At 37.6% G+C, this 12,201-nt stretch overlaps 1 protein-coding gene across 5 annotated transcripts in view; it reads left to right on the top strand.

Moving 5' to 3' along the window:
• LOC118854408 (LRP2 binding protein) overlaps positions 1-12,201 on the top strand; it is a 40,571-nt gene that overhangs the window by 27,760 nt on the left and 610 nt on the right. For 2 of the 5 annotated variants that reach the window (XM_036764768.1, XM_036764767.1), the window contains exons 5-8: positions 2,775-2,917; positions 3,004-3,109; positions 5,554-5,777; positions 8,861-9,214. In XM_036764768.1, coding sequence (XP_036620663.1) covers positions 2,775-2,917; positions 3,004-3,109; positions 5,554-5,777; positions 8,861-9,140 — 753 coding nt within the window. In that variant the 3' untranslated portion in view covers positions 9,141-9,214. Of the gene's footprint in view, positions 1-2,774; positions 2,918-3,003; positions 3,110-5,553; positions 5,778-8,860; positions 9,215-10,174; positions 10,665-12,201 lie in introns of those variants that run through there. The other 3 variants (XM_036764770.1, XM_036764769.1, XM_036764771.1) reach the window with 3 other exon arrangements.

Raw genomic sequence — 12,201 nt, 5'->3', positions numbered from 1 at the left:
TCATTTCAAGTATTATGGCTCCTCTCCCTTGTTTTCTCTGATTTTCGGCAGATTATTGATAGCTGATCAATTTATGTGAAAGGCAGAATAATCTAATGGGGACAGAGCTGGCCATAAAACCAGAAAGGGCTGGGTTCAGGTATACCATAGACACCTATTGGTTATGTAACTGGACAGCGCTCAAGGTATTTCTATAAGACTATGTTCCTGAGAAGGTTCTAGTCTCCATTGTTGTTTGGGGTTCCCTCATCTGTTATTTCTCTGTGGTAACGAAATCACAAACCTAGCCCCTATCAGTTTATATTATTCAGACTTTCCTTGCTCTCAAACGTAGTTTATCTAGATGTAAGGATGCTATCTCCCCACTTATTCTCTCTAAGATAATCTCTCATCATGAAATAAGGAAATAAGAACCTTGACGGCTACATTTTAATCCATCACCTAGTAATGCTTACTTCTGAAACTGACTCTGAAGCTCATTCTCTTTTTTAACTTAAAGCAGAATTTATTTTTAGTATGGTTTTTATCTTAGCTAACAGTTCGTCTATGTTGATGGAAGTGTTTGGAGATATAAATTTTCCTCCAAGGACTCTTTTGGATCATCTCAGGAGTTTTAGTATGTTGTCTTACTGTCATCATTGTAATGGATGGAGTTATCTTTGATTCTATCATTTGTCCTTGGACCCACTAATACTTCAGGGGTTAAATTATTTAGTTTCCATTTGTTTAAATCCTTTCTTCAAAGACTCTTTATTGGTCATAATTTTTATTGCATTGTAGTCAGTAACAGATGTTTAATATTTCTGTTTTTCTTTGTTTATGAGGTTTTTCTGTGTCCCCCATTCTTTTGACCTGGTATGCATTCAGCAATCACCAGAGATCTAGCATATCTAACTTTTCTTAAATTCCACACAAGGCCTTAACTCATTCCTTCTTTTATCTTTTTCTTAGCTTTGTAGGTCTGAAAAGGCCCAACCCCAGATCTCTGATCATAATTTTACTTTTTCCTCACCATTATTTAATTAGCTTTTCTCTTAAGTACTTAGATGCTGTGTTCTCACATATTATGCATTTGAGTATAATTTAATTTCCTTGCTGATATCTTTTAACCATAACTATTCTTATTGTTGCCTTCTTTGAGATTGATTGACTCCTCTGCTTTTTGTAATTTGCCTGAAGCATAATAGATTCATCTTGTCTCTTGTTTTAATTGTGTAAATCTTTAACAGGGCTTCTTATAAACAATATATTGCTGGATTCTGCTTTCTAATCCGTTCTGCTACCCTTCTCTTTTTTGTAGGTGTGTTAATTTCATTTATATTTATAGTTATGATCATAATTATATATTTCCTTCCATAATATCCTTTTATATGTTTTCATCTCTCTTCTCCCTTCCCAATTTTTACCAAAAGAAAGAAAGAAGGTCGGGAAAAAAAGATTAGGATTAATACAGATATTTTATAGTAAAATTGTCTGATCCCACTCCTTTGCTAAGGCAGAACTAAGAGAAGTGGGGTTGTTTTTTTTTTTTTTTTGTAACATTGTGCTTTAGCATTTAAAAATGAGTTGATTGCAGTATTGCAGGAGATTTTACTGATTTATGTTTTTAATTGGGTATAGTTTTATCATACTGAAAGATCTACTCACTTTATTCAAGGCCCCTGATTTCTACAGCTTTGGTGTTAAATGCATTTTACTTGTAATCACGGAGGCATTAAATGAGAAGCTCCAATTTTCGAAATCACTTAGTCAACACATTTGGTAACATTTGACAGATGGAAGAATTGTAACAAAGGTGGTTAACTTCTGTCTACCCTATGTATGTTGCATGTTCCTACATATATGAATGTTGCATCCCTCTATTGGAATATAAGCTCCATGAGGGTAAGGATTGGTTTTCTTTTTTATACTTTTTTTTAAAAAATCCCTACCGCTTAGCTCAGGGCCTGACACATAATGCTTAAATAGATGCTCACTGATAGATCAGTTGATTTCTACCCTCCACACCTGAGAACTGTTCATTTCTTACACAGAATTTTGAACACTTGTGCCCTTTACATTTATTTATTAAGGCAACCCTTTTGTGGACAGTGGTTAATTTTTTTCTTACCGTTTCCCTCCAGGTATTTTGAAAAGCTAAATATGTTTTATATAAATTATGAGCAGTATATTTATTTTAATACACTTGAGGGAAGTGGAAAGGCAGGTATTATTGCTATAGTGTAGGACTAATTATTCTGGTACCTGGGGTGAGTTTCCAAGAACTGTGTCATGTCACATCAGGAGAGGTGGGGAGAGGAAAAGAATGTGCGTGCGTGCGTGCGTGTGTGTGTGTGTGTGTGTGTGTGTGTGGATTTGAGATGCAGAGTTGGAAGCATCAGAAAAGGAGATAAATCTAACACTGACTCTGAAGTTCATTCTCTTTTCTATCTTAAGGCAGAATTTATTTTTAGTATGGCTTTCGTCTTAACTAACAATTTGTCTATGTTGATGAAAGTGTTTGGAGATATAAATTTCCCCATAAGGACTATTTTTGATCTTCCCTATCCGACCTTTGTTCTGTGAGCTCTGGGTCAGGACAAATATTTTCACCTCTAATTTTTGTCCCATATCCTCCATTCCTACTGGGACTGCAGATGCCTCATTGTTCTGTGCTTTTGTTCAGACAAATGTAGACCACAATCTAAAATGCTGATAGGAGAGTAAATTTATTTGGGCCAAAACTAAGAATATGTTTTTTTGGGGGGGTATGCTTTTTTTTTCCTTTGTGGAAGGAAAAAGGAGTGGAATATATGAAGAAAATTCTTGAATCTCCATGCCCCAAAGCAAGGCATTTAAAATATGCGGCTGCATACAACTTGGGAAGAGCTTTTCATGAAGGACAAGGTGTTCCGCACAATGATGAGGAAGCTGAAAGGTAATCCAAACTCAGAGTGAAATTTTGTTTTTATGGGCTATTGATTTTTCATGTCATATGACTATGATTTTTGGTTTTTTATCCAGACTATGGCTTTTTGCTGCAGACAACGGGAATCCAAAAGCTAGTGTCAAAGCGCAGAGTATCTTGGGAATGTACTATTCTACAAAAGAGCCTAAAGACTTGGAGAAGGTGTGTTACCTGCCTTATTTTTTTTAATGTAATGTTACCTTGAGATTAATGAGTAAGTCATTCTTTTCTTTTTTTCCCGTCCTTTTGGGTGTGTGCTTTGGGAGAGAGCCAAACCTAGTAACAGTTCAGTTTGGAACCCTTAACATCCCTTTTTTTCATTCAACAAAGTGCCAGATTTCTTCAAGGGAAAATTGCCTTTTAAAACAAGTTGAGATACAAGACTTTTTGGCAGAAATTTTGACAAGATCATTAGTAATAGGATATTTTAAAGCCTAAGAGAAGACATGAGAAGAATCCTGAAATTAATTTTTTTAAAATATAAAAGGATTGACTACATTATAATAGATAATAGAATAATTTAGTAACAATAATAAATATGATAATGTAATAGATTCTGTATTATGTTCTTGAGCCCAGTTTCGTCAGCTATTAAATAAGGTTAGGCACTAGATGATCTCTAAGGTCTCCAAATAACTCTAATGGCCTATGAGTCCAGGGGTAGAATTGCTTAAGTAAACCAGTAGCCCCACTTCCCCCTTAGAGTAAGCGATGATGCCAATGATGCCGTGATACCTTAAAGAGGTGAGAACAAGTCTCAGTCAATCAAACATTTTAGATTAAGTGCAAAATCTCCATGGGGGAATTAGCCTGACATTGATAGGAAAGGTATGCTCAGTAATGCTCTGTAGGTTTTCTTATGTTATTAAAAAAGAAAAAAAAAACTTTAAAACTCCAGAAGAAACATGGTCTCTCCTATTTATGGCTGGCAGTAGAAACATCAACTGGAAAATACTGGAAGGGAGAAAACATTATTGTTCCTGATCTTATTAGTGAGAAGTAATAGAAAATCTTTTTTATTCTCTTTTTTTTTTTTTTGGCAAAAATTAAGTCTTTCAGGGTACCTACCACTAAACCAAGGCCATCCAAGAGGAATTATTGTTAGTCACTTAGAAGTATCTAGATATAAACCACAATTCAAAATTACTCAATATGCTGTTCAAGCATTTTTCATTCTCACTAATTAGCTCACTCCCTGCTTTGTCTGCATGAAGGAACCCAGATTAAAGGAATGAATCTACTATTGTCTGCCATCTTTTTATCTCCAACTTGAGCTAACTTCCACTTAAACTTTTCATCTCCTCCTTCTCTTTTTAGTTTTTTAAACATTCCTCTGAAATCTCCTTGGCAAACTCTTCACTCTGTATTCACTGTTTCATTATAAGTATCTCCAGGGCTCACCCTCTTTCTCCATTCCTTTTGGGGAAGATTACAGGAAAACATGGAAAGATTAGGCCCCTTGGTGACTGGTAGTGATGAGGGAAATGACTGAAGACTAATACAAATCTGGAAAAGATAATCCTCTCTTTATCATTACATAATGTTTTAAGTAAAAGAGGTAAGAACATTTCTGCAGTCTATCATAGGAATGCATATCAGTGCACTGCTAGGCAAAAATGTGCATGGAAGGTACTAATGTGCTCCTAAATGAATGACATTGCCTGTTTCTGTTCAGTCCTGTTGGACTCTCCGTGACCCCACTTGGGGTTTTCTTGGCAACGTTGCTAGAGTGGTTTGCTGTTTCCTTCTCCAGCTCATTTTACAAATGAGGAAACAGAGGTAAATAGGGTTAAGTGACTTGCCCAGGGTCACGCAGCTAGTGTCTGAAGCCAGATTTGAACTCAGGAAGATGAATCTTCCTGACTTCGGCCTGGCATTTATCCACTGTACCACCTAGCTGCCCTCCATGACAGTGATACTTAACATTTTAGTACTTTGGCCACCTGTGATTTCATTGGTGTGGATACTCCTTTTCCCCAAGGCAGAAGATGCACTCCTCTGTGTCTGCTAGACTTGATGAAGCCCCAAGGCCGAAGCCTTTCTTGTGATGAGGCCATTCTCTAGTTTGACAATTTACAATGTGCAGCTGTTGCTCATGTTTTACAGATGTGGGATCTGAGGGACAGAAAGGGTAAGAATTTTTTTTTCCTCAAGGTCACAAAGCTATTTAGTGATAAAGCTGACATCAATCCGACGTCACCTGATTCCAGATCTGCTGTTCTTTCTCCTATACCAGTCAGTCAACAAGTATTTACAAAGCACCTGCCAGATTCTGTGTGTGTGTGTGTGTGTGTGTGTGTGTGTATGTATACACACGCACGCGTATATACACACACTCCCTAACCACTGGGACAAAGACAAAAATTAATTAGTTCCTATCCAGAGAGAGTTTCTATTTTAATGGAGAAGAAATTTCTCTCTCTAGGTACATGCAAGACATATACATTAACTGATCACAGATGATCTTAGAGGGGAAGCCAGTAGTAGCTGGGGGAAGGGGCCAAGAAAAGGCCTCTTTACACCCGCACCCCCACCACATACTTCACTTAAAGTATTAGCTCCAAAGTTATTTTTTAATGGCAAGTTGTGATTGTACTTTTCTTTAGGCATTTTTTTGGCATTCAGAAGCTTGTGGCAATGGAAACCTGGAGTCCCAGGGCGCGCTTGGTCTGATGTACTTTTATGGACAAGGTATCCCTCAAAATACTGATGCTGCCCTTCAGTGCTTGAGGCAAGCCGCCAACCGTGGGAATGTCTATGCTCAAGGCCATCTTGTCGAATATTACTATAAAATGAAGTTTTTTACAAAATGTGTCACCTTCTCAAAAAGGTAAATAATTTGAATGAAAACATTTCAGAGAATATTTGCTAATGATCTTCGTTCAATCAGCGTCCTTGTAGCTCATGTTCTGTAGCACTTGACAGCTCACAAGCACCAGTGGAGACAGGTAGTACAGGTATTTGTATTCCCATTTTACAGAACAGCCCAACAAATTGTCCAAGGTCACATGGGTGGTAAGTGGCCAAGCCCAGGACTGGGCCGTGGGGCTTCTGATCCCAGAGCTAGTCTCTGTCCACTGTGGTACCCTGGTGGATGCTTTGTTGTGACTGTGGAATGGTGAGGTCTCCAGCAGGCCAGCATCCATTTCTGAACCAGGGACAGTGGTTGGCCCATAAAAGCTTCACCTCTATAGTTTTGCACACCACATATCAGGAATTCACTTACTTCTAAGACGACAAAATTCCTTATTTTTTTCTGTGGAATTTGGCTCCAGATAGAGACCTGAATGCTGTGTGTTCTCTAAGTGTGTCTTGGCCTAGGGTGGTGGGGGAGGAGAGGGGAGGGTGCAATAACATTACCTCTGTTCAACAGAGGATATGTTGGAAAGTCAGTTTAGTGTTGGGTCTGCCCGTTCATCTGCAGAACATGGAGACCTAATATTCCCTTCTTCCACATGCAAGAGCTGTAGGTAACTGGACGTTTGCAGACAGATCCACAAGATAGCTTTAAAGGCAGCCTCTGGAGAGATGCCTTTATCCCAACATGCCATATTCATCACTGCCAGCAGGAGTAGCAAGAGAAAATCAAACAGCCATCCATTTGGGGATATTAGTCATTTTCTGTGGTGAAGGCAGTTAAAACCAGTGGTGGTCCTGATGCTTTTCAGCTGGTATGGATCCCCACCAGCTCATCTGGCAGTAGAGCCCTGGTGTGATAGGAATGGGGCTCTGCCTCAGGAAGGAAAGAAGTGAAGCTGTTTGTGGCCACTTAGTTTAACTGCCACTCGTTCTAAAGCAGGGGCTCTTAAGTTGAGGTCCATGAACTTGTGTGTGCGTGTACATGTGTACGTGTGTGTGTATGTATATATATATATATATATATATATATATATATATATATATATATATATATATGTAATTACAAAGGAAAATATATTTAAAGTTATAAATATATATGTATATACATATGTACATACATATACGCACATATATATGTGGGGTCCATGAACTTGTTATATACATGCACGCACATACAACTTGTTATATGTTATATATAGGTGTGTGTATATACACATATACAAGTTCATGGATCCCACATGTGTATATGTTTGTATGTATATGTATGTATATACATATGTTTATAACTATTTCAATATGATTGTTTCCTTTGTAATCCTATGTATTTTATTTAAAAACGTTATTCTGAGAAGGGGTCTTTAGACTGTCAAAGGCTGTCAAAGGGGTGGTCCATAATACACACAAACACACAAAACCCTCTTCTAAGGTAAGGGCTATCACTGGTTAAAAATAGTAGTTAAGGGGTTTTTTTTGTTATTGTTGTTGAGACATTTCAGTCATGTCAGACTCTTCATTGTCTTATTTGGGGTTTTCTTGGCAGAGATACTAGAGTGGGTTGCCATTTCCTTCCCCAGCTCATTTTCAGATGAGGAAACTGAGGCAAACAGGGTTAAGTGACTTGCCCAGGGTCACACAAATAGTAAGTGTTTGAGGAAGGATTTGAACTCAGGAAGATGGGACTTCCTGACTTTAGGCCTGGTGCTCTATTATTCACTGTGCCACCTAGCTGCCCCATGAAGGGAGTATAGGGGGCCAAATTCCCATTATCAATCCTAAACTTGTCCCCTGGACCATGAAGTTGCCTGTACCCAGCTCATTCCAGCTCTAGCACCCCTAATCTAGGTCCACATTTCAAAGGAAAACTTCCAAACTTTTTTGGTCCTGTATGTCCTAAGTCTTAGTATAAGTCAAAAAGATTCTATAAAGATATAATTACAGTAAAGAGATGAAAGGTAGGTGCTTTTTAATTGATTTAAAAAAAAAACAAAACCATTTATCAGGAAATGTTAGACCTGAGAAGTGAGAGCCTTTGGAATTTAAAATGTTAATAGGACATTTGTGAGGGAAAAAGAAAACGTATTTTTCCCTTTCAAAGTATTTCTTGAAGAAATCTGTCATTATTGATAGTGAAGAGCTGATCCGGTACGAATTTGAGCAGAAAATCCTGATTCTTTTGTAGATGAGGGCAGTTTGAACAGCTGTGTTCAGACAATGATTCAGATGACGCCTTTGGTCGAATTTTGGAACTGCTTTTACCTCAGTGGCCCCCACAGTTGGAAAGAGAGTTATTAAGTATCAGCATTTCCCCCTGAGCAAACAACAGTGTCAGGCAAAGGTCAGTTGGACCTTTCAGATACAAAATCATTTACATTTAAAAGGCTTGGGGACATCTAACTCTCTTAAAACAATTTTCTGGTGCGTGTGGACCGGGCTTGTGACCCCTCCTGGGTGAGGAAGCTCCCCCTACCATTGCAAGGTGGGGTTTTCTTTGCAGTCTGTGAGCTCAATGCAAGGGCAGCTGTGCCCAGGTTTACGCAATATCAAAGGCAGGGCAGCTTTGAGGCCAGTTCTCTCTCCACACCACCCTGCCTCGAATGTTCTTTTCTAGTATTCCTACTTTGTAGAGCTTAGTCTGGTAATACCAAGCAGGGCGGCGGGGGAGGGTGGGGATAACAATAGTAGATCTGACGTGTGTTTGTTTATTGTTCCCTCGTGACAGCCTTGTGAGTTGCCTAGTACGAAAAGTAGTATCTACATTTTACAAATGAGGCAACTAATGCTTAAGGAGGTTAGGTGACCTGCCTGTGGTTACCCAGTTAATAAATACCAGAACTGGAATGCAGACTCCCCACTATAGCACCTCATCGCTTAGACGTCCCGCTCCCCCAGGTACATAAAATCAGTCCTGTTTCTGAAGAGAGGTGGATATGCAGGAAGTTCCTTCCATGTGGAACTTGATTTGTGCAAAAGGTCTTCATCCGCAGGGTGCTTCTAATGCTTAAATGAGAAGTGAACACTTTAGACTTCATTCTAATTTTGCCATTTCCGTAACAGGATTTCTGGATATGATGTCAGCTATGATGTTCCCACAATAGCCCAAATAACTGACTGTCTTCCTGAATACATAACCAAAGGCATAGCGATGGCTTCCTTCTACTATGCGAGATGTCTTCAGCTTGGCTTGGGTGTCCCAAAGGATGAAGCGGAAGCCAGAAATTACTATTCCAAGGCATGCATCAGAACAAATGGGAAACTGCCCCCAAATATTTTTCTTTTTCTAGTTAAGACTTTAAAGCCTTGGATTTGGGTGTGGGTGGTGTTATATTACTGTTAAACTTCCAGCTGTCTACAAGAAAATTCTGAGTTGTGCAGTGTTGAAAATCAGTCATCATTAAAATTATAAAGCAGAGTAGATGAGGTTCTATAGTGATTATTTTCTATGCAATTGGAAGCCCTCAGGGTGACTTTATAAAACAAAACTTTCATTTCTTTCTCTCAAAAAATTTGACCTACACAGCTCGGCTTAAACTGATCATTTCTATGGGTCTGAAGGTGATATTCTGTATGTGAGAATGAAGGGGGAGGGCTTAGCTTCCTTCTTAGATTTTGTCTCATGTGGTTCCCTGGGCATCCCTGCAGAGGTTGTTTTTCCTGCATTGTAGCTGCTATTGTACCTAATATGGGATATATATCTATATCTATATCTATCTATCTATCTATCTATCTATCTATCTATCTATCTATCTATCTATAAAGAGAGAGAGAGAGAGAGAGAGAGAGAGAGAGAGAGAGAGAGAGAGAGAGGGAGGCAGGCAGGCAGTTTTCTCCCTTCCCCTTCCTTTTCAGTTTAAAGTCCAACTGCCTCCTTATTTACAAGCAAGGAAACAGGCCCGGAAATGTCCAATGACTGGTTCAAGGTCACAAAGAAAGTTAGTAGGAGAAACTAGATTCAAGCTCAGGTCCTCTAACTCTTAAATCCATTGCTCTTTTCACTGTTGTCCATGTTTCAGGTCAAAAAGCCCAGTGTTTCCGTTTTCATTTATTTTAATATATCATAATTTAAAAGAACATCACCCTGGGTTTGACAGTTACTTTTATCTTGGCCCTGGTGTGACTTCCCTGTCTTAGATGACTCACAGGTTTATTGAACACTTAGTCTTTTGAAGCTGAAATATTCCTTGTCAGTCAGGATTGGATTTTGAGTTTGCCCTGTTCCTTTGGAGAAATAGTATAGAAATAAATCTGTATTAAGAAATTACTTTGAAATTTAATGTATTTTAATAAAATTATATAAAATTTAAATGTAAAATACTAGTTCAAGAATTTTCAGCCAAACAATACACTATTCCCTTGTCTGTTTTATTTTAGGCATGCCGTCTGTGTCCTGCACTAGCTGATGAACTTTACTCTTTGGTTATTCGTCAGAAAATTTAAGCCGTGATACATAATAGCAAAGATGAGCAACTCCTAACTATGTGTGTACTTTTTTTGTAGTAGTTTATATTTCATTTTTCTGCGTATCTAATTATAGGAGTTTAACTCACCTGGGCATGTTACTTATGACACCATCTGTGTTCTTCAATTCAAACACTCTTTCACAATATAAAACACAAATTAATGTCATGAAGTCCTTGGGAGACCCCAAGAGATGTACCACCTGGGACTAGACAGAAACCATTCCATGTAGAAAAACACATTCTACATAGAGAAGTAACCTCCTGTGTTCTTTGAAATTACTATTAACTGTTGGGTTTTTAAAAAAAAATATTATTGCTTGCAACCTTCTGTATATTGTTATTTTAAGATGGTAATTAAAATAGATAAAAATAAAATTCTGTTTTCTGGTGCATTCTACTGCAGACAGCTGCCACTTTATGAAGAGTTGGAGGTAATCAAATGAAGCAAGATTTTTTTCCTTTGTATTTTAACCAAATGCACTAAATTCCAAATGCACTAAATTACTATTTAAAAACTATTGACAACAGGTGGAGTTAGTAACAAACACAGGGGCAAATATGGGATTAAAATGAGTCAAATCATTCAACAATAAAAACTGAAAGTAAATGCTGTTTTGTAAAGTAGCTCTAATAGAGCATAAGCATGCTCTATTTCAGTGACAGAGGAGGAAAAAAAAATCTCACAATCATCAATTTCCAAAAATAATTGCTTTAGAAGATTGGATAAAACTCTTTGTGTTGAAGAACAAATGAAGAAACATACTTTCTCTCCCCTTGGTAGAGTTTTGGAAGGTTATAAAGTGGAAAGAACGCAATGTCAAAAGCAAATCTTTTAAACTTTTCTTTGATAAAAGATGGAATTCATGGCACAGCCAAGGAATTACTACTATAAAAGCATAAGGTTTCCATAAAACTTGTGGAGAAAAGGAGTGACAAAAAGATAAATATTTCTAAAAACTGAAGTAATGTAAATGATGTGATCCCAATGGAAATGACAAATATGCCATCTCTGGCAAGACTATAGCAAAACTATAGCTATCCTAATGCCTAGATGATTTTAATGAAGAATGAATTTCATCTTTGGGATGGACTAAAAGTACTGGCTGGTATTTGACAGTAAAAAAATGGTTTGTTTTACAGTTTAATTATTCAATACTTCAATATTAAATATTTCCTTAAGGGATGAAAAGGATTTTTAATATTGAGACTAATGGATGTTTTCAAGTGGTCATCCTGCTACCTCTGGGCAAAACCACATTCAAACTACTCCTGAAAATGAGTTGTCTCCCTTCTTTAAAAATCTCATTTAATATTCCACAGTTTCTTTAGTTACATGCTCCAATATCTCAAAAACCAATTATTCAAAGAGCTTTTCTTAGTTAAATGCATTTCATTTTCAAATAATATGCCTTAAAATATTTTAAAGGTCTACATTCCACCAGGCTTCTCTTCCTTCCCAAGACTTTATAAACCCAGTTCCCTTACCCAACATAACAAAAAACTCAGTCAATATTAATAAGTGTCTCAGTTATGTCTCAAAAATCCACATATAGTCTAATTTTTAATGCCCACTAATAAAATAGTTTATATTTCAGTTAACAGTCTTAGGCAGCAATATCCACATGCCCTCAGGGAATGAGGCCCTGAATTATAGATAACTCAGTGAATCTAGGTTCTCATGATTTCTCAAAAGCTGAGTAAGGGTCAAAATGAAACTTCTTGGTCTCAGCTTTGGAGCTCCACCAAAACAGAATGACCAAATATTTTAACGGTCTTGTTCTAGCTGACTAGGCAAGAGCTAAGTCCATTCCACTAGCACATTTGCCTTGTGGTTGGAGATTGTCAGATTATAAAGTTAGGCCAAAAGATTTTCAAAGCTTCTACAAGAATATTTGCAGTTCTCTATGGAAAGGTGAGCACTTATTTCAAAGAAATAGT

This window comes from Trichosurus vulpecula, chromosome 6 (genome assembly GCF_011100635.1).
Source record: "Trichosurus vulpecula isolate mTriVul1 chromosome 6, mTriVul1.pri, whole genome shotgun sequence".
Taxonomy (NCBI): domain Eukaryota; kingdom Metazoa; phylum Chordata; class Mammalia; order Diprotodontia; family Phalangeridae; genus Trichosurus; species Trichosurus vulpecula.
This window is presented reverse-complemented; position numbering and strand designations above follow the sequence as displayed.